Source organism: Salmo trutta, chromosome 26 (assembly GCF_901001165.1).
Source record: "Salmo trutta chromosome 26, fSalTru1.1, whole genome shotgun sequence".
Classification (NCBI taxonomy): domain Eukaryota; kingdom Metazoa; phylum Chordata; class Actinopteri; order Salmoniformes; family Salmonidae; genus Salmo; species Salmo trutta.
Genome location: NC_042982.1, coordinates 44,067,708 through 44,089,451, shown reverse-complemented (window position 1 = coordinate 44,089,451; position 21,744 = coordinate 44,067,708). Strand labels below are relative to the sequence as shown.

Sequence of the window (21,744 nt, the reverse complement as noted above, 5' to 3'; positions counted from 1 at the left end):
GGAGGGAGGGAGGGAGGGGAGAGGGGAGGGGGAGGGGAGGAGGGAGGGAGGGAGGGAGGGAGGGAGAGAGAGAGAGAGAGAGAGAGAGAGAGAGAGAGAGACTTTGCCTAAAGAAACTAGACTTGACAAAATTGTGTTCTGATGTTTCCATCAGACCTGAAGATGGCCCATGAGCAGCAGAGGAAGTCATTGGAAGAGGACTTTGAGAAGCTCAGACTGTCTCTGCAGGTAGAGTTACAGTAATGTTATCAATCAATGGACCAATCAATCGATTGATTGTAATGATGAGATCTATAATGCTGTGTTTAAACACTTCTGTCCAGGACCAGGTGGACACGCTGACTTTTCAGAACCGCAGCCTGAGAGACCGAGCCAAGCGCTTTGAGGAGGCTCTACGCAGGAGCACCGACGAACAGATAGTGGTAACAGGCAGCCCCGTTTATACCCGCTGCTAACATGCATCCTTTGTCCTAATCTTCTCTACGTGCTAATTGTGATCAGATCTTTTAACGGCTGTAGATGATTAAAAAGATTGTGATCAGCTCCTCTCCTGCACATCTCCGGAGGTAGTCAGACACACATTGTTACCTGGACATCTTATTAAAAGTGTAGACGGATCTAGACAGTGATACCATTTAAATCGTCATTATATCTCCGTCTAAAAACATTGACAGGTGGCACCATTGACTTTAAAATATACTGAACAAAAAAATATAAATGCAACAATTTCAACGATTGCACTGAGTTACAGTTCATATAAGAACCATAATCTATGGATTTTACATGATTGGGCAGGGGCTCAGCCATGGGTGGGCTTGGGAGGGCATAGGCCCACCCACTTGGGAGCCAGGCTCATCCACTTTTTCCCACAGTTGAAAAAGCCGGATATGGAGGTCCTGGGCTGGCGTGGATACACGTGGTCTGCGGTTGTGAGGCCCGTTGGACATACTGCCAAATTCTCTAAAACAACATTGGGGGTGGCTTATGGTCGAGAAATGAACATTCAATTATCTGGCAACGGCTCTGGTGGACATTCCTGCAGTCAGCATGCCAATTGCACGCTCCCTCAAAACTTGAGACATCTGTGGCATTGTGTTGTGTGACAAAACTGCACATTTTAGTGACCTTTTATTGTCCCCAGCACAAGGTGCACCTGTGTAATGATCATGCTGTTTAATCAGCTTATTGATATGCCACACCTGTCAGGTGGCTGGCTTATCCTGTCAAAGGAGAAATGTTCACTAACAGGGATGTAAACAAAGTTGTGCACAAAATTTGAGAGAAATAAGCTTTTTGGGTGTATGGAACATTTTTTGGTATCTTTTATTTCAGCTCATACATGTTGCGTTTATAGAACAATCTGTCAAATAATGTGCATAAAGGAAGAGACAGACACAGTGGACAGACAACAGACACATTTTACTGCCATGTGTCGACACATTTCTGGAAATGTGTTCACATTCAGAATGTAGACACAATCAAGACAAAGGACAACATGTCAGCACCAGGTATAAACGGAACTTTAGAGTTGATCAATGCTTGCATTATAAATGGGATTCAGTCCTTCGTCACTTCTTGGTTTGCTCTCAGGATGCTCTGGCTCCATACCAGCACATCGAGGAGGATCTGAAGAGCTTGAAGGAAGTTCTTTTGATGAAAAACCAACAGATCCACGAACAGGATGTCAAGATCTCGGAGCTGGAGAGAATGGTAGGCTCAAAATGAATGGTTATGTATCAGAATGGTAGGCTCAGAATGAATGGTTATGTATCAGAATGGTTATGTATCAGAATGGTTATGTGTCAGAATGGTTATGTGTCAGAATGGTTGTGTGTCAGAATGGTTACAGTATGTATCAGAATGGTTACAGTATGTATCAGAATGGTTGTGTCAGAATGGTTACAGTATGTATCAGAATGGTTACAGTATGTATCAGAATGGTTACAGTATGTATCAGAATGGTTGTGTCAGAATGGTTATGTGTCAGAATGGTTACAGTATGTATCAGAATGGTTACAGTATGTATCAGAATGGTTGTGTCAGAATGGTTATGTGTCAGAATGGTTACAGTATGTATCAGAATGGTTACAGTATGTATCAGAATGGTTACAGTATGTATCAGAATTGTAACAGTATGTATCAGAATGGTTATGTATCAGAATGGTTACAGTATGTGTCAGAATGGTTATGTGTCAGAATGGTTATATATCAGAATGGTTATTTATTAGAATGGTTACAGTATGTATCAGAATGGTTATGTATCAGAATGGTTATGTATCAGAATGGTTACAGTATGTATCAGAATGGTTATGTATCAGAATGGTTACAGTATGTATCAGAATGGTTACAGTATGTATCAGAATGGTTATGTGTCAGAATGGTTACAGTATGTATCAGAATGGTTACAGTATGTATCAGAATGGTTGTGTCAGAATGGTTATGTGTCAGAATGGTTACAGTATGTATCAGAATGGTTACAGTATGTATCAGAATGGTTGTGTCAGAATGGTTATGTGTCAGAATGGTTACAGTATGTATCAGAATGGTTACAGTATGTATCAGAATTGTAACAGTATGTATCAGAATGGTTATGTATCAGAATGGTTACAGTATGTGTCAGAATGGTTATGTGTCAGAATGGTTATATATCAGAATGGTTATTTATTAGAATGGTTACAGTATGTATCAGAATGGTTATGTGTCAGAATGGTTATGTGTCAGAATGGTTACAGTATGTATCAGAATGGTTATGTATCAGAATGGTTACAGTATGTATCAGAATGGTTACAGTATGTATCAGAATGGTTATGTATCAGAATGGTTACAGTATGTATCAGAATGGTTATGTATCAGAATGGTTACAGTATGTATCAGAATGGTTATGTATCAGAATGGTTACAGTATGTATCAGAATTGTTATGTATCAGAATGGTTATATGAGAACTCAAGCAAACAAGGCAGAGTGACAGAAAGAGCATTCGTACACCTTCAGAGAGTGGTGGCTTTTTATTGAGCAGAAAAAGTGGTTGGTTTGAATAATTCAATGTTGTGCTGTGTGTGGCCACTTGTGTGCGTGCCTGTGTGTGTGTGTGTAATGTTGAATTTAATGTTGGCGCTACTGTCCATGTGTTTTTGAGCAGGCCCAAAAGAACGTGTTCCTGGAGGAAAGAGTACAGATGTTACAGCAGCAGAACGAAGACCTGAGGGCCAGGATAGACAAGAACCTAGCCATGTCCAGGTAACAGACACCTGCAGAATGAAAACCTGAGGGCCAGGATAGACAAGAACCTAGCCATGTCCAGGTAACAGACACCAGCAGAATGAAAACCTGAGGGACAGGATAGACAAGAACCTAGCCCACCCGCAGACTCTTTTCAGAGTGTAGTCTGACAACACCTCACCTTTTTAAAGGTGTTCGTTCTGTCTTTTGTTATCTCATAAATAATGTTGTTTTTTACAACCCCTCAACACTCCCCCTCCTCTATCCCTTCTCCACCCTCCCACTCCTCCCCTGCTCCACCCCGCTTCTATCCCTCTACCACCCTCCCATTCTCTAACCCTTCCCCCTCCCCCTCTATCCATCCCCTTTCCTCCACCCTTCCTCCCTCCACCCTCTGTTCTCCCATATAGACAACTCTCGGAAGAGAACACCAACCTCCAGGAGTCAATGGAGAAGGAGAGCAACGAGAAGAAACGTCTGAGTCGGAACAACGAGGAGCTGCTGTGGCGTCTGCAGAGCCCTCACATGTCCCCTACCGGCTCCCCCATCCACCGAGCATCTCCCATCCTCCACTCCTCCAACACCTCCTCCCCTGGTCACCACCGTTCCTCCGCTGGCCCGGGGTCAGCCGCACGACCGCACTCCTACCACCAATGAGACGCCTCTCCTCAATACCTCCCCATTGCCTCATCTCCTTTTTTCCAGATGATGATGATGAGGAGGATGATGGAGGAACATTTCCCCCTCCCACTACATCCCTTCATCCATCCGCTGACTTCGTCCATCCACTGACTTCATCCATCCACTGACTTCATCCATCCACTGACTTCATCCATCCGCTGACTTCATCCATTCATTGATTTCATCCGTCCACTGACTTCATCCATCCGCTGACTTCATCCATCCACTGACTTCATCCATCCACTGACTTCATCCATCCACTGACTCCGTCCATCCACTGACTTCATCCATCCACTGACTTCATCCATCCACTGACTTCATCCATCCACTGACTCCGTCCATCCACTGACTCCGTCCATCCACTGACTTCATCCATCCACTGACTCCGTCCATCCACTGACTCCGTCCATCCACTGACTTCATTCATCCACTGACTCCGTCCATCCGCTGACTTCATCCATCCGCTGACTCCATCCACTGACTTCATCCATCCACTGACTCCGTCCATCCGCTGACTTCATCCATCCGCTGACTTCATCCATCCACTGACTTCATCCATCCACTGACTTCGTCCATCCTCTGACTTCGTCCATCCACTGACTTCATCCATCCACTGACTTCATCCATCCACTGACTTTGTCCATCCACTGACTTCATCCATCCACTGACTTCATCCATCCCCTGACTTCATCCATCCACTAACTTCATCCATCCACTGACTTCGTCCATCCGCTGACTTCATCCATCCACTGACTTTATCCATCCATCCACTGACTTCATCCATCCATCCACTGACTTCATCCAGCCACTGACTTCATCCAGCCACTGACTTCATCCATCCGCTGACTTCATCCATCCGCTGACTTCATCCATCCATCCACTGACTCCGTCCATCCATCCACTGACTTCATCCGTCCATCCACTGACTTCATCCATCCCCTGACTTCATCCATCCACTTCATCCATCCATCCGCTGACTTCATCCAGCCACTGACGTCATCCATCCACTGACTTCGTCCATCCACTGACTTCATCCATCCACTGACTCCGTCCATCCGCTGACTTCATCCATCCCCTGACTTCATCCATCCACTACATCCATCCACTGACTCGTCTTGGGAAGTCCCTTCTTTTTTCTCTCCCTTTTTTTTATGTGGAGGATGGAGGAACACCTGTTGTTCTACACACAACGTCTCTCCTTCCATCCATTCGTCCCTGGAACTCTGGGACTTTTCATCCGTCCTTTTGTCTTTATTTTATCAACGTTCTATCCCGATGAGGGAGAAATATGTCTCCATCCAGTCAACTCAGAAACGTTTTCCCCCTTTGTGTGTATTAGTCTCCCCATCTAAGGATAGTTGGCTTCAGTGCTGACCAAACCCGTTTGAGAAGTTCACTATTGTATCTCTGAGGTGAACGACCCTCTTGTCTATAAAACTTGTACAGTCCAGTGTTCCACTACTAGATGAATAGGCAACTCATCTGTGTGACAAATTCTGAAGTGACAGAGCATGTTTCCCAAGTAAGGAACGAGGGCAGAGCTCCCTCCATCCATCTGTTTCTATCTCCGCCTTCACGTATTGTAATATCACATGGCCTGTGCTCTTTACCCACGGAGGTTTTGAAATGTAGGATTTTTTTTTTTTACCCTCTCTATCAAAAACACGCTGATGTCCCTCCCTTTATGAATTCTATCAAGCAGACAGACTTGATGTAGAAGAAGGATTCACTTCCGCCATTTTGGATCTCATGGTGCCTACAGTATCTATCTCCATGTATTTACCTCCAACTGTATCATCAGCTACTGGTCAGAAACGCAACAATGAAATACAAGAAGCGCCTTCGCTGTCCTGCCTTTACTGTCTGCCTTCTGTATACTGTAGGCAGGTCTCTCACCAGCAATATCCTTCTCAAAGCCCTCCGGGAACTTCATGACAGCATTAAGAAACAACCGCATGTGAATTCATAATGTTAGCCTTGTTATAGTGCATATTACATTTACATGTTAGTCATTAAGCAGACAGTCTTCTCCAGAGAGACTTACAGGAGCAATTAGGGTTAAGTGCCTTGCTCAAGGGCACACCGACAGATTTTGTTTTTCACCTAGTCAGCTCGGGGACCTTTCGGTTACTGGCTCAAGGCTGTTGACCGCTAGGCTACCTCCTGCCTCGCATATGAATAGTTACAGTATATTAGTAAGCAGCACTGCAATTCTACATACTGGTTAAGATCATAAAGTCCTGACGCCCCATTTAATCCAGTTTAGCCCTAGACTGCTACTGAGCCACATGACAGATCAATGTTGGACACAGGAATCTACCGACCTAACACTGACACAGTCCTAGAAAGGCTTGGATCGTCAAGGCATCTGTTCAGTACTTCAATTGAGGGTCACTGTAGGGCTGTGCATTACCTTACAATAGGGTAAGGTAATGTACTTTACTTTAAGGTACCAAATAGAGCTTTGCAGTACTTTACCTTTGGATCCCAGTAAGGCTGTGCAGTACTTTACCTTAGGATCCCAGTAATGCTGTACAGTACTTTACCTTAGGATCCTGTCTATGGACTCTAAAGTACTGCACAGTACTACTGTCTATGGACCCTAAAGTACCTTACAGTAGTACTGTCTATGGACCCTAAAGTAAAGTACTTTAGGGTCCATAGACAGTAGTACTGTGCAGTACTTTAGGGTCCGTAGACAGTAGTACTGTGCAGTACTTTAGGGTCCGTAGACAGTAGTACTGTGCAGTACTTTAGGGTCCGTAGACAGTAGTACTGTGCAGTACTTTAGGGTCCATAGACAGTAGTACTGTGTAGTTCTTTACTTTAAAGTTAAATTCACAGTTGGGATGTACTTTACCTAGGGCAGTCTTCTGGCAACGCCTGTATTGGACTACAACGCCTCTACTCTCATTTCGCCTCGTCTTTCCTGTTTACATAGAGGATTTACAACAACCCAGAGAATCATGATGAACTGCCAATCAAAATGTTTTCTCTGATGACATTTGTAACATTTGTAACCAATGATCTTGCTCAGTGTAAAGCATTGTGGTGTAGCTGTCTTCCTGGTTGTGGGGTTTTCCCATTCTTAGGGACTCCCGCCTACCCAGACGGTCATACAGTATGTCAGTAGGACAATGAATTGAAGTGGATCGCGTCTCGCAAAGGTTTTGACTAACTGTTGTCAAAGAAGTGCAAGCACACCTCTGTTGCAGATGAATAGAAGATAGAGACTCTGTGGATGAATAGAAGATGGAGACTCTGTGGATGAATAGAAGATGGAGACTCTGGATGAATAGAAGATGGAGACTCTGTGGATGAATAGAAGATGGAGACTCTGTGGATGAATAGAAGATGGAGACTCTAGGTGAATAGGAGATAGAGACTCTGTGGATGAATAGAAGATGGAGACTCTGTGGATGAATAGAAGATAGAGACTCTGTGGATGAATAGAAGATGGAGACTCTGTGGATGAATAGAAGATGGAGACTCTGTGGATGAATAGAAGATGGAGACTGTGGATGAATAGAAGATAGAGACTCTGTGGATGAATAGAAGATGGAGACTCTGTGGTTGAATAGAAGATGGAGACTCTGTGGTTGAATAGAAGATGGAGACTCTGTGGTTGAATAGAAGATGGAGACTCTGTGGATGAATAGAAGATAGAGACTCTGTGGATGAATCCCAAAGTAGTGCACTATAAAGGGTGCCATTTCGGACGCACCCTGTACTTCCGTTCAGGTCCCTTGAAGGAAAAGCCATGTTTTGTGTTCTCACTCCGTACGTCATTAAGCATGATGGATTAATGAGTTCTTAGGCCAACCGCGTGGCATAAACGACATGTCCCCTTGAAATACATTGAACATGTAAAACCTACCACTCTCTGAATGGGTATGGACGTGTTGAGAATCACCTTGAAAAGGACAAGGAGGTGTTCCCCGGTTGATACACAGGTTACATTAGTATCATAGTTGTTTTCCTGCAGCCCCAGGCCTTAGCACTGATGATGCCTGCATTTATTACGTCTGTGTTAGTTAGGTCTGTGATCCTGCAATGGCTGTGTTTACACAGGCAGCCCATTCTGATCTTTAGTGGCTGTGTTTACACAGGCAGCCCATTCTGATCTTTAGTGACTGTGTTTACACAGGCAGCCCATTCTGATCTTTAGTGACTGTGTTTACACAGGCAGCCCATTCTGATCTTTAGTGACTGTGTTTACACAGGCAGCCCATTCTGATCTTTAGTGGCTGTGTTTACACAGGCAGCCCATTCTGATCTTTAGTGACTGTGTTTACACAGGCAGCCCATTCTGATCTTTAGTGACTGTGTTTACACAGGCAGCCCATTCTGATCTTTAGTGACTGTGTTTACACAGGCAGCCCATTCTGATCTTTAGTGACTGTGTTTACACAGGCAGCCCATTCTGATCTTTAGTGGCTGTGTTTACACAGGCAGCCCATTCTGATCTTTAGTGACTGTGTTTACACAGGCAGCCCATTCTGATCTTTAGTGACTGTGTTTACACAGGCAGCCCATTCTGATCTTTAGTGACTGTGTTTACACAGGCAGCCCATTCTGATCTTTAGTGGCTGTGTTTACACACGCAGCCCATTCTGATCTTTTGCACTATTATTGACAAATGAGCTGATCTGATTGGTCAAAAGACCAATTAGTGAAAAGAATATCAGAATTGGGTATCCTGTGTAAACTCAGTCAATGAGGCAAACCTCCCGGGATACAGTTACTGATCTGAAGTGAAATTTTTTAGAAGAATGTTCTGGTACCAGTCTGTTATTTATTTACACATTGTGACCATGGTGAATCTACTCTTGTTGTCACTCTCTGTCCAACTGTACTTACCATTGCATCTCTTTGCAATCAACTCGAAGAAAAAAAAAAAATATGGATTTGCATTCTTTTTGCATAGCCTTGCGTCTTTGTGTGAGTCAAACATTTTTTTTGAGATCCACAAGTGATATCTCGGCAGCTGTGTAAAATCCATCGTGACTTTCAATCTCTTTTTCTCCCATTTGACTGGATCTTTGTCGTGTCATAATACTAGCTAACCAGGAAGTCTAGTTTGGGGAAAAATTGGTTCAATGGGATATGATTATTCACGATGATTATTGGAAAACAGGAACCATTGTATTCATTTTATTGAACTGTTACACCTCTTGTCTCAAATCAGAGATCAATCTCAGGTCTTGAAGGAATTCATGACTCATAACAGAAAGCCAAGAGACTGCCATTTATTCATTTAAAAACTTTTTTTTTTATTCATTTAAACATTTATTTTACATTTATTCATGATTTTTAAATGTGTTATTGTAGTTTATTTTTTGTGGGTTTTTGTATTGTGACACAACATATTTAAACCTCGTTGTAAAATGTCGACCAGATGTAAAGTATCATACAGTATTTATTATTTAATGTTTTTCTTTAACAATCTGTTTAACAACACTTAGCAATGTAAAATAATATAATATTAGTCGATTCACAGTTAGACAATGTGGTGTAGAAAAGCACCGCTTTCCCTTGTATAGAATGTCCTATTTACACTGTGTCAATGTAAAAGCATTTGAAGCAGAATAACACCGATATTTGGATGATGATATCTACGTAGATATAGATATAGCAGAATAGATATAGACATAGTAGAACTACAGTAGATGGACTGCATGGCTGCAGAGGAGATGATGCCTCCCCAGATACCCTTACCAGAGGTTAGCCCTTTGAGCTAAAAGGCTGATAGCTTAGTAACTGGTTGGTTACATAGGGAAAAGGTATTTAAAATGAAGGTTAACCCTTCAGGCTAAAGGCCCGATTAGTAACTGGGTTAGTAACTGGTTGGTTACATAGGGAGATTTATCTGAAACCTAATGTTCTGTCAGGTTTGGAAGTACACGGATTGTTCTATGTCTTGTGGACGTGACCATTATGACCAATGTACTCTAGAACTCTTTAACGTTCCTTCCATTCTAGAACAGAAAGTTGGGTTCCCAGTAGATGCATATCTAATGAGGAGTTGGTGTCTCACGTGGATGTTGATACCTTGGTTATTGCTATTGTTTTACGTTCTGATAATTTTGTTGTAAAGATTGTATGGAATTCTTCTTCTGCACAGGTTCTGCCATGTTGTTGTTGATATGAAAGCATGTCTCTTCAATAAGTGTGTCTTTTGCTTGTTAGTTTTTTTTATAAAGAACTTGGTTTAATTTTGTTCCAAACTACCACCGTAGCTTGGATGGTAGAAGTTAAACATTGTGGTTTTTATTATGAGACACTAATGTCTGTATATGTGGCACTTTGGATTGAAGTATTAAAATATAATGAAAAAAAAATAAGACTTTGTAAATATAGTGTGTGCTTTTTTTTCCCACAGATATAGCAGTTATATACTCTATAAATTAGTCAATGCGTATGGCTCTACAACATAATGTTGTTGCCATTTCACCTACTAGATAGGTGTAGGTAACAGCCATTTCACCTACTAGATAGGTGTAGGTAACAGCCATTTCACCTACTAGATAGGTGTAGGTAACAGCCATTTCACCTACTAGATAGGTGTAGGTAACAGCCATTTCACCTACTAGATAGGTGTAGGTAACAGCCATTTCACCTACTAGATAGGTGTAGGTAACAGCCATTTCACCTACTAGATAGGTGTAGGTAACAGCCATTTCACCTACTAGATAGGTGTAGGTAACAGCCATTTCACCTACTAGATAGGTGTAAGTAACAGCCATTTCAGCCATGTTACTTTCACCTATCCAGTCCTATCAGATCTGTGAAGGAGGGCAAAAGGGGAGGGAAGATGCAACGCTTCCTCTCTGTGACTCCTCATTTCCTCTGCATGAAGTGTCTGACCATGTCTATGGGCAGAGGGAAGACGACGGTGGTGAGGGTCTGGAAGTATCTCAGCTGAAGGCCTGATGGAGACTCAGCGATCACTAGAGATGCCTCCTTCAGGGCCCTGGAGTCATTCATCTCCCCCTCCGCCACTATCACCCAGGGAGAGAGAGAGAGAGGTAAGAAACATACAGATATATTTTCAGCCTCACAGCCTCACGGCTGTCTTCTGCAGTGTCTCCCCACCTTTAGCCTTGGCCTCACGGCTGTCTTCTGCAGTGTCTCCCCACCTTTAGCCTTGGCCTCACGGCTGTCTTCTGCAGTGTCTCCCCACCTTTAGCCTTGGCCTCACGGCTGGCTTCTGCAGTGTCTCCTCACCTTTAGCCTTGGCCTCACGGCTGTCTTCTGCAGTGTCTCCCCACATTTAGTCTTGGCCTCACGGCTAGCTTCTGCAGTGTCTCCCCACCTTTAGCCTTGGCCTCACGGCTAGCTTCTGCAGTGTCTCCCCACCTTTAGCCTTGGCCTCACGGCTGGCTTCTGCAGTGTCTCCCCACCTTTAGCCTTGGCCTCACGGCTGGCTTCTGCAGTGTCTCCCCACCTTTAGCCTTGGCCTCACGGCTAGCTTCTGCAGTGTCTCCCCACCTTTAGCCTTGGCCTCACGGCTGGCTTCTGCCTCTGCAGCTGGTGAGGCAGCTTCACGTCTTTAATCTCCACACGCTCCACCTCGATACCCCACGGGTCCGTGGCCTCGTCCAGAGACCCCTATCGAGGGCCGGGGGGGGGGGGTCAGCAAACACAGAAACATTAGCCAGGCCAGAGTTAACGAAATAGCTACACCTACTAGTGTATTTGTCCAGAACAGGTGAGTTTGATGTGGGATCAGACTCTATTCATCCACAACATGTAAGGGACAGATCGACATGTACTGGTTAAGGTGTCACTCAAATAAATGCAGCAACCTCCTCCACAATTATACAAACATTTTCACTTGACCCTCCCCTTGTACTGTCACATAAATTGAACACCCTCCTCCTCATAGAATTAACTCAAAATAATGTTTAATACCACAAATAACAATAACTGTAGCGACACTGTGTCCTATAAATGTGGATGCCACGCAGACAATTATCAGCCAAGGGGGAATAAAACATTTTCAAAATGTTGATGCCATATTTATAATTATAGAAAATACACTACATGACCAAAAGTATGTGGACACCTGCTCGGTGAACATCTCATTCCAAAATCATGGGCATTAATATGGAGTTAGTCCCCCTTTTGATGCTAAAACAGCCTCCACTCTTCTGGGAAGGCTTTCCACTAGATGTTGGAACATTGCTGCTATAACAGCCTCCACTCTTCTGGGAAGGCTTTCCACTAGATGTTGGAACATTGCTGCTATAACAGCCTCCACTCTTCTGGGAAGGCTTTCCACTAGATGGTGGAACATTGCTGCTATAACAGCCTCCAGTCTTCTGGGAAGGCTTTCCACTAGATGTTGGAACGTTGCTGCTATAACAGCCTCCAGTCTTCTGGAAAGGCTTTCCACTAGATGTTGGAACATTGCTGCTATAACAGCCTCCACTCTTCTGGGAAGGCTTTCCACTAGATGGTGGAACATTGCTGCTATAACAGCCTCCACTCTTCTGGGAAGGCTTTCCACTAGATGTTGGAACATTGCTGCTATAACAGTCTCCACTCTTCTGGGAAGGCTTTCCACTAGATGGTGGAACATTGCTGCTATAACAGTCTCCACTCTTCTGGGAAGGCTTTCCACTAGATGTTGGAACATTGCTGCTATAACAGTCTCCACTCTTCTGGGAAGGCTTTCCACTAGATGGTGGAACATTGCTGCTATAACAGCCTCCAGTCTTCTGGGAAGGCTTTCCACTAGATGTTGGAACATTGCTGCTATAACAGTCTCCACTCTTCTGGGAAGGCTTTCCACTAGATGTTGGAACATTGCTGTGGGGACTTGCTTCCATTCAGCCACAAGAGCATTAGTGAGGTCGGGCACTGATGTTGGACGATTAGGCATGGCTCCCAGTCGGCGTTCCAATTCATCCCAAAGGTGTTTGATGGGGTTGAGGTCAGGGCTCCGTGCAGTCAAGTTCTTCCACACCAATCTCGACAAACCATTTCTGTATGTACCTCGCTTTGTGCACGGGGGCATTGTCATGCTGAAACAGGAAAAGTTATTCCCCAAACTGTTGCCACAAAGTTGGAAGCACAGAATCGTCTAGAATGTCATTGTATGCTGTAGCGTTAAGATTTCCCTTCACTGGATCTAAGGGGCCCGAACCATGAAAAACAGCCCCAGACCATTATTCCTCCTCCACCAAACATTACAGTTGGGTATTATGCATTCGGGCAGGTAGCGTTCTCCTGGCATCCGCCAAATCCAGATTCCTCCATTGGACTGCCAGATGGTGAAGCGTGATTCATCACTCCAGAGAATGCATTTCGACTGCTTCAGAATCAAATGGTGGCGAGCTTTACACCACTCCAGCCAATTCTTGGTATTGCGCATGGTGATTTTTAGGCTTGTGTGTGGCTGCTCGGCCATGGAAACCCATTTCATGAAGCTCAATTATTGTGCTGGCGTTGCTTCCAGAGGCAGTTTGGAACTCGGGGACAGATTATTTTTAGGTGCTTCAGCACTCGGCAGTAACGATATGCGAGTTTGTGTGGCCCACCACTTCGCAGCTGAGTCGTTGTTGCTCCTAGACGTTCCCACGTCACAGTAACAGCTCTTACAGTTGACCGGGGCAGCTCTAGCAGGGCATAAACTTGACAAACTGACTTGTTGGAAAGATGGCATCCTATGACGGTGCCACATTGAAATTCACTGATCTCTTCAGTACGGGCCATTATACTGGCAATGTCTGTGTACTGATTGCATGGCTGTATGCTACATTTTATACACCTGTACAATCTTCAACAGTTAAATGAAAAGTTTTGTTGTCCTGATCATCATCATTGTAATGACATGCTTGGATAATATAGGACTAGAACAAGATGGAGATGGCTTTCTAGTCTCTTCATGAAGATTGAATGGCTACAGGTCTGAACAAGCAACAGCTATAGCCTATCGCCTACCACCATCCTGCGTTCTCTCTTCTTCCAGGCTCCCTGGCCTACCGCCTACCGCCATCCTGCATTCTCTCTTCTTTCAGGCTCCAGGGCCTACCGCCTACCGCCATCCTGCGTTCTCTCTTCTTTCAGGCTCCCTGGCCTATCGCCATCCTGCATTCTCTCTTCTTTCAGGCTCCCTGGCCTATCGCCTACCGCCATCCTGCGTTCTCTCTTCTTTCAGGCTCCAAGGCCTACCGCCATCCTGCATTCTCTCTTCTTTCAGGCTTTACGGCCTACCGCCTACCGCCATCCTGCGTTCTCTCTTCTTTCAGGCTCCACGGCTGTGGCCATAAGTTCTATTGGCTTCTGTATTTAACATTCAGCAAACAAGAGCTTGCTTCCCTCTTCCAATAGCCTATTAGTTTAAGAAATTGTAAAAATAAGTTATTCCAGCAAACTATTATAGTCTAGCTTTTCCTGGGATTCCAGAGAGAGAAAGACTGTGACAGAGTGCTCGCGTGCGCACAAAGAAAAGAGAACTCTCCACGGGGCTCCCGCCAGCTTCTCCGGGATCGGTCGCGTTACCGCACTGGACACCTCGAGGCATCCATCTCCGGCACTCCGGATTCGGGGATCTGAACTGACTCCCTTTCGACGGAGACCATCGCCCCTCCCTTCCGAACGGCGTTCGCCCATCTCTTAGGACTGACTGACCCATGCTCACATGGAACCCTTCTCCACTTCAGCCTTCAAAGTTCTCTTTTGAATATTTGCTCCGTTCATCTTTCCCTCGATCCTGACTAGTCTCCCAGTTCCTGCTGCTGAAAAACATCCCCACAGCATGATGCTGCCACCGCCATGCTTCAACATATGGATGGTGCCATGTTTCCTCCAGACATGACGCTTGGCATTCAGGCCAAAGAGTTCAATCTTGGTGTCATCAGACAAGAGAATCTTGTTTCTCATGGTCGGAGTGTCCTTTAGGTGCCTTTTGGCAAACTTCAAGCGGGCTGCCTTTTACTGAGGAGCGACCAGCTCTAGGAAGAGTCTAGATGGTTCCAAACTTCTTCCATTTAAGGATGATGGAGGCCACTGTGTTCTTGGGGACCTTCAATGCTGCAGAAATGTTTTGGTACCCTTCCCCAGATCTGTGCCTCGACACAATCCTGTCTCGGAGCTCTATGGACAATTCCTTTGACCTCATGGCTTGGTTTTTGCTCTGACATGCACTGTCAACTGTGGGACCTTATATAGACAGGTGTTTGCCTTTCCAAATCATGTCCAATTAATTGAATTTACCACAGGTGGACTCCAATCAAAGTTGTAGAAACAAGGATGATCAATGGAAACGGGAAACAGTTTTGAGTCTCATAGCAAAGGGTCTGAATACTTATGTAAATAAGGTATTTCTATTTTTTATTTGTAATATATTTGCAAACATTAAAAAAATAAAATCATTATGGGGTATTGTGTGTAGATTGAGGATTTTTTTAAATCTGAAATGCTCATATTGTTTATATGCAGATTTTAGAATATTCCCATGAAAATCTGTTGCCATGGAAACCTAGGTATAGACACCCTAAAGACTCGGGCAGGTGCGCTAGTCCAGTGTCACTTTGATTATGCCTGCACATCATGATTCACCACTGGGCCAAACATCTAAAGAATACGCTACAGATTAGGGTTGAATTTATTTCCCTGTATTTTACAATGGTTCCATCCCGAGAATAATCACTTTTCTCCCCAAACCAGAAGCGTCATTCTAAAGCATATGTCTGGATTTGAGTAGAGCTTTGATCGGCAATACCTTAGTATTACCAGCCACTTCGGCATCAGCTCCCCACTTCGGCATCACCATCCTGCTGAGGATGCGCCACAACCAGCCAAGCTAGCGTGGGTGGCTCCACCTCGGTCTGTCTCGGTTACTGTAGTGCAGTCCTAGTGCCAGCATCGGTTTGTGGTGGTATGTAGACAGTTACGAAAAATACAGATGAAAACTCTCTTGGTAAATAATGTGGTCTAAAGCTTATCATGAGATACTCTACCTCAGGCGAGCAAAAACCTCGAGACTTAGATTTCGTGCACCAGCTGTTGTTTACAAATATACATAGACCGTCACCCCTTGTCTTACCAGAGGCCGCTGTTCTATCCTGCCGAAAAAGCACAAAACCCTCCAGCTGTATGTTATTCATGTCGTTGTTCTGCCACGACTCAGTGAAACATAAGATATTACAGTTTTTAATGTCCCGTTGGTAGGATATAGGTGATCGTATTAAGTCTATTTTATAATCGATTGATTGTACGTTGGCTAATAGGAATGATGGTAGATTACCTTCTCGGCAACGGATCCTTACAAGGCACCCAGACCGTCGTCCACGATACCTCCGTCTCTTTCTCCTGCGAATGATGGGGACGAGGGCTTTATCTAGAAACTCTTTCAGACATAAGATACGGTGGTAGAAACATTATATACAAAATAACTTACAAATAACGTGAAAAAACATACACAATAGCACAATTGGTTACGGGATCGTAAAAAACAGCAGCCATTTCCTTTGGGGCCATTCTTAAAATTCAGTATCAGAAGTAAAAATACAGACAGACTTGCCCGTTACTGTACCTTTCCAGACCTTATAAACTGTTGAGAGTAGATCCGCAACGGATTCAAAATCAAATTATTCAAATGACATTTTCACTGCAGCCTAGAGTAGAATTTTGGTCTCACTTGAAAACATTAATATAGTTATTAATTATATTGTGGTGTTGTAGGCTACTGTAGTCTAAGTAGGATAGTTGTATTGTCCCTAAACAAGATCAATAGGGGGAGCTTTCTGACCTGTGTGTTTCATGTATTCACTGCTCCTATTTGTTCATATTGAAAATTGATGCAGCTTCGAATGCTTTTATATATGGTATGATCGTTAGTTAGCCTAACGATACACCTAGCAAACGATACACCTAGCACTATTGTCACTATGAATGGTGGATAGAGGGCAGGGTAGACCGTTAGACTGGTAGACTATACTGATGTGTGGTAAAAGTTAGCACATGGAAAAGCCTAGGTCATAAGGGAATAACACCTTGATATAGTGGAGGAGCATGCAAGCAGATGAGAAAATGTGACTAGGATGGAAGACATAATATATTAAAACCTGTAGAAGAGTGAATGTTAACCAGGGAAGAAAACGCATTCAACTCTCCCCTTCGCCCAATAACAAACCACTCAACTCTCCCCTTCGCCCAATAACAAACCACTCAACCCTCCCCTTCGCCCAATAACAAACCACTCAACCCTCCCCTTCGCCCAATAACAAACCACTCAACTCTCCCCTTTGCCCAATAACAAACCACTCAACCCTCCCATATTTTGGACTCCCCCTCATACCATAGGTCCACCCCTTATAGGTCCACCCCTTATAGGTCCACCCCTTATAGGTCCACCCCTTATAGGTCCACCCCTTATAGGTCCACCCCTTATAGGTCCACCCCTCATACCATAGGTCCACCCCTTATAAGCCCAACACTTGTACCATAGGTCCACCCCTCATACCATAGGTCCACCCCTCATACCATAGGTCCACCCCTTATAGGTCCACCCCTTATAGGTCCACCCCTCATACCATAGGTCCACCCCTTATAGGTCCACCCCTCATACCATAGGTCCACCCCTTATAGGTCCACCCCTCATACCATAGGTCCACCCCTTATAGGTCCACCCCTCATACCATAGGTCCACCCCTTATAGGTCCACCCCTCATACCATAGGTCCACCCCTTATAGGTCCACCCCTCATACCATAGGTCCACCCCTCATACCATAGGTCCACCCCTCATACCATAGGTCCACCCCTTATAGGTCCACCCCTCATATCATAGGTCCACCCCTCATACCATAGGTCCACCCCTTATAGGTCCACCCCTCATACCATAGGTCCACCCCTCATACCATAGGTCCACCCCTTATAGGTCCACCCCTCATACCATAGGTCTAGAATTTTGTGGGACTCACCCACAAACAGGACCAGGCTGCCTGCCAGCTTAGTGGAGTCTGCCACTAGCACAGTCAGTGTAGTCAGCTCAGCTTTCCCCACTGAGACCGTGTCTGTGCCTCGATCTAGGTTGGGAAAAACGAAACATGGCGGTGTTCACCTTAGCAATCTCACTGGAAAAAAGACCTCCTCCATTCCTGCCATTATTGAAAGAGATTGTGATACCTCACATCTCAAAATAGGACTACTTAATGTTAGATCCCTAACTTCCAAGGCAGTTATAGTCAATGAACTAATCACTGATCATAATCTTGATGTGATTGGCCTGACTGAAACATGGCTTATGTCTGATGAATTTACGGTGTTAAATGAGGCCTCACCCCCTGGTTACACTAGTGACCATATCCCCTGCGCATCCCGCAAAGGCGGAGGTGTTGCTAACATTTACGATAGCAAATTTCAATTTACAAAAAAAATTAACGTTTTCGTCTTTTGAGCTTCTAGTCATGAAATATATGCAGCCTACTCGATCACGTTTTATAGCTACTGTTTACAGGCCTCTTGGGTCGTATACAGCGTTCCTCACTGAGTTCCCTGAATTCCTATTGGACCTTGTAGTCATGGCAGATAATATTCTAATTTTTGGTGACTTTAATATTCACATGGAAAAGTCCACAGACCCACTCCAAAAGGCTTTCGGAGCCATCATCGACTCAGTGGGTTTTGTCCAACATGTCTCCGGACCTACTCACTGCCACAGTCATACTCTGGACCTAGTTTTGTCCCATGGAATAAATGTTGTAGATGTTAATAATAGGGACAGACGTTCCGCTAGCGGAACGCCTCACCAATATCCAATGGTATAGCGGGGCGCGAAATATAAATACCTAAAAAATGCTATAACTTCAATTTCTCAAACATATGACTATTTTACACCATTTTAAAGACAAGACTCTCCTTTATCTAACCACATTGTCCGATTTCAAAAAGGCTTTACAGCGAAAGCAAAACATTAGATTATGTCAGGAGAGTACCCTCCCAAAAATAATCACATAGCCATTTTCAAAGCAAGCATATATGTCACAAAAACCAAAACCACAGCTAAATGCAGCACTAACCTTTGATGATCTTCATCAGATGACACACCTAGGACATTATGTTATACAATACATGCATGTTTTGTTCAATCAAGTTCATATTTATATCAAAAACCAGCTTTTTACATTAGCATGTGATGTTCAAACTTCCAGTGAATTTACTAAATTACTCACGATAAACGTTGACAAAAAACATAACAATTATTTTAAGAATTATAGATACAGAACTCCTTTATGCAATCGCGGTGTCAGATTTTAAAATAGCTTTTTGGTGAAAGCACATTTTGCAATATTCTGAGTATATAGCCCGGCCATCATGGCTAGCTAATTTGACACCCACCAAGTTTAGCCCTCAACAAACTCAGATTTACTATAAGAAAAATTGGACTACCTTAGCTGTTCTTCGTCAGAATGCACTCCCAGGACTTCTACTTCAACAACAAATGTTGTTTTGGTTCGAAATAATCCATAGTTATATTGAAATAGCTTCGTTTTGTTCGTGCGTTGAGGAGGGGTGCGTCACTTGAGTGGGTTGAGTCACTGACGTGGTCTTCCTGTCTGGGTTGGCGCCCCCCTTGGGTTGTGCCGTGGCAGAGATCTTTGTGGGCTATGCTCGGCCTTGTCTCAGGATGGTAAGTTGGTGGTTGAAGATATCCCTCTAGTGGTGTGGGGGCTGTGCTTTGGCAAAGTGGGTGGGGTTATATCCTGCCTGTTTGACCCTGTTCAGGGGGTATCATCGGATGGGGCCACAGTGTCTCCTGACCCCTCCTGTCTCAGCCTCCAGTATTTATGCTGCAGTAGTTTATGTGTCGGGGGGCTAGGGTCAGTCTGTGATATCTGGAGTATTTTTTCTGTCTTATCCGGTGTCCTGTGTGAATTTAAGTATGCTCTCTCTAATTATCTCTTTCTCTCTTTATTTCTTTCTTTCTCTCTCTCGGAGGACCTGAGCCGTAGGACCATGCCTCAGGACTACCTGGCATGATGACTCCTTGCTGTCCCCAGTCCACCTGGCCGTGCTGCTGCTCCAGTTTCAACTGTTCTGCCTGCAGCTATGGAACCCTGACCTGTTCACCGGACATGCTACCTGTCCCAGACCTGCTGTTTTCAACTCTCTGGAGACAGCAGGAGCGGTAGAGATACTCTCAATGATCGGCTATGAAAAGCCAACTGACATTTACTCCTGGTACGAGGTATTTGAGGTAGATATGTTCATAAAGGCAGGGGTACGAGGTATTTGAGGTTGAGAAAATGGTAAAACACTTCAATGTGAGACTAAATATGAGTGCAGAGCAAGCAGATGAATGAAAAGAGCCATGGAGTTAATGGATATTCTCCAATGAAAATATATTTAAGTCCAGGACTATGGTTAACCTGTGTCTGGGAAACAATCGCAACATGTCATAGTATAGTCCACAGTTCAACCATGCATTGTATTGTATTTTATGGTATTGTATGGTATTGTATTGTATGGTATTGTATTGTATGGTATGGTATTGTATTGTATTGTATTGCATTGATTGTATTGTATGGTATTGTATTGTATGGTATTGTATTGTATGGTATGGTATTGTATTGTATTGTATTGCATTGATTGTATTGTATGGTATTGTATTGTATGGTATTGTATTGTATTGTATTGTATTGCATTGATTGTATTGTATGGTATTGTATTGCATTGATTGTATTGCATTGATTGTATTGTATGTTATGGTATTCAATTTTATTGTATGGTATTGTAATGCATTGATTGTATGGTATTGTATGGTCTGGTATTGTATGTTATTGTATTGTATTTCATTGTATTGTATTTTATGGTATTGTATTGTATTTCATTGTATTGTATTTTATGGTATTGTATTGTATGGTATTGTATTTTATGGCATTTTATTGTATGGTATTGTATTTTATGGTATTGTATTGCATGGTATAGTATTGTATGGTATTGTATGATATGGTATTGTATATTATTGTATAGTATTGTATGGTTTCTACTGTATTATATTGTATTTTATCTATATCTCTGTCTGGTCTGTCTGTAACTAGTCCACATGTCTCTGGTCTGTCTGTGACTAGTTTCACATGTCCTCTGGTCTCTCTGGTCTTTCTGTGACTGGTTTCACATGTCCTCTGGTCTCTGGTCTTTCTGTGACTGGTATCACATGTTACCTGGTCTCTCTGACATGTTACTTGGTCTCTCTGGTCTCTCTGGTCTCTCTGACTAGTTTCAGATGTTATCTGGTCTCTCTGGTACTCCTGAGTCATTGTTGTGTCTAGTAGTGAGGCAACACCTTCTCCTCAGAGCCCCCAACGAGCGCTCCCACACACGCACGTACACACATGCACTCACTTACACACATGCACGCACGTACACACATGCACTCACTTACACACATGCACGCACGTACACACATGCACGCAGACACACACACAAACACACATACCACCCTGATAATTAGGTCAAGAATCAACCCTTCCTATAATGGGCAACTCTCATCACTTTTTCAGTTGATATCAGTCATCTACTGTTAAAATTATATTATTCCATTACATGTATAGAATGTCTCTCTCTCTCTCTCTCTCTCTCTCTCTCTCTCTCTCTCTCCTCCTCTTTCTCTCTCTCTCTCTCTCTCTCTCTCTCACTCGCTCTCTCTCTCTCTTTCTCTTCTTTATTGCCAAAGCAAGTGAAATAGATAATTAACAAAAGTGAAATAAACAATAAAAAATGACCAGTAAACATTACACTCACAAAAGTTCAGAAGGAATCGACATTTCAAATGTCATATTATGTCTATGTACGGTGTTGTAACAATGTCTCTCTCTCCCTCTCTCCGTCT

General features: G+C 43.7%; 1 protein-coding gene across 1 annotated transcript; it reads left to right on the top strand.

The window, feature by feature from the left end:
• Nucleotides 1-154: 154 nt before the first annotated feature.
• On the top strand, nt 155-6,526 carry LOC115163834 (microtubule-associated tumor suppressor candidate 2; the record flags this gene model as incomplete). The annotated part of the gene is given in 5 exon segments (XM_029716039.1): nt 155-228; nt 324-422; nt 1,591-1,710; nt 3,141-3,238; nt 3,631-6,526. Coding segments are annotated over 5 exon segments (638 nt in total), but the record flags the coding sequence as incomplete, so codon positions are not given.
• Nucleotides 6,527-21,744: the final 15,218 nt, after the last annotated feature.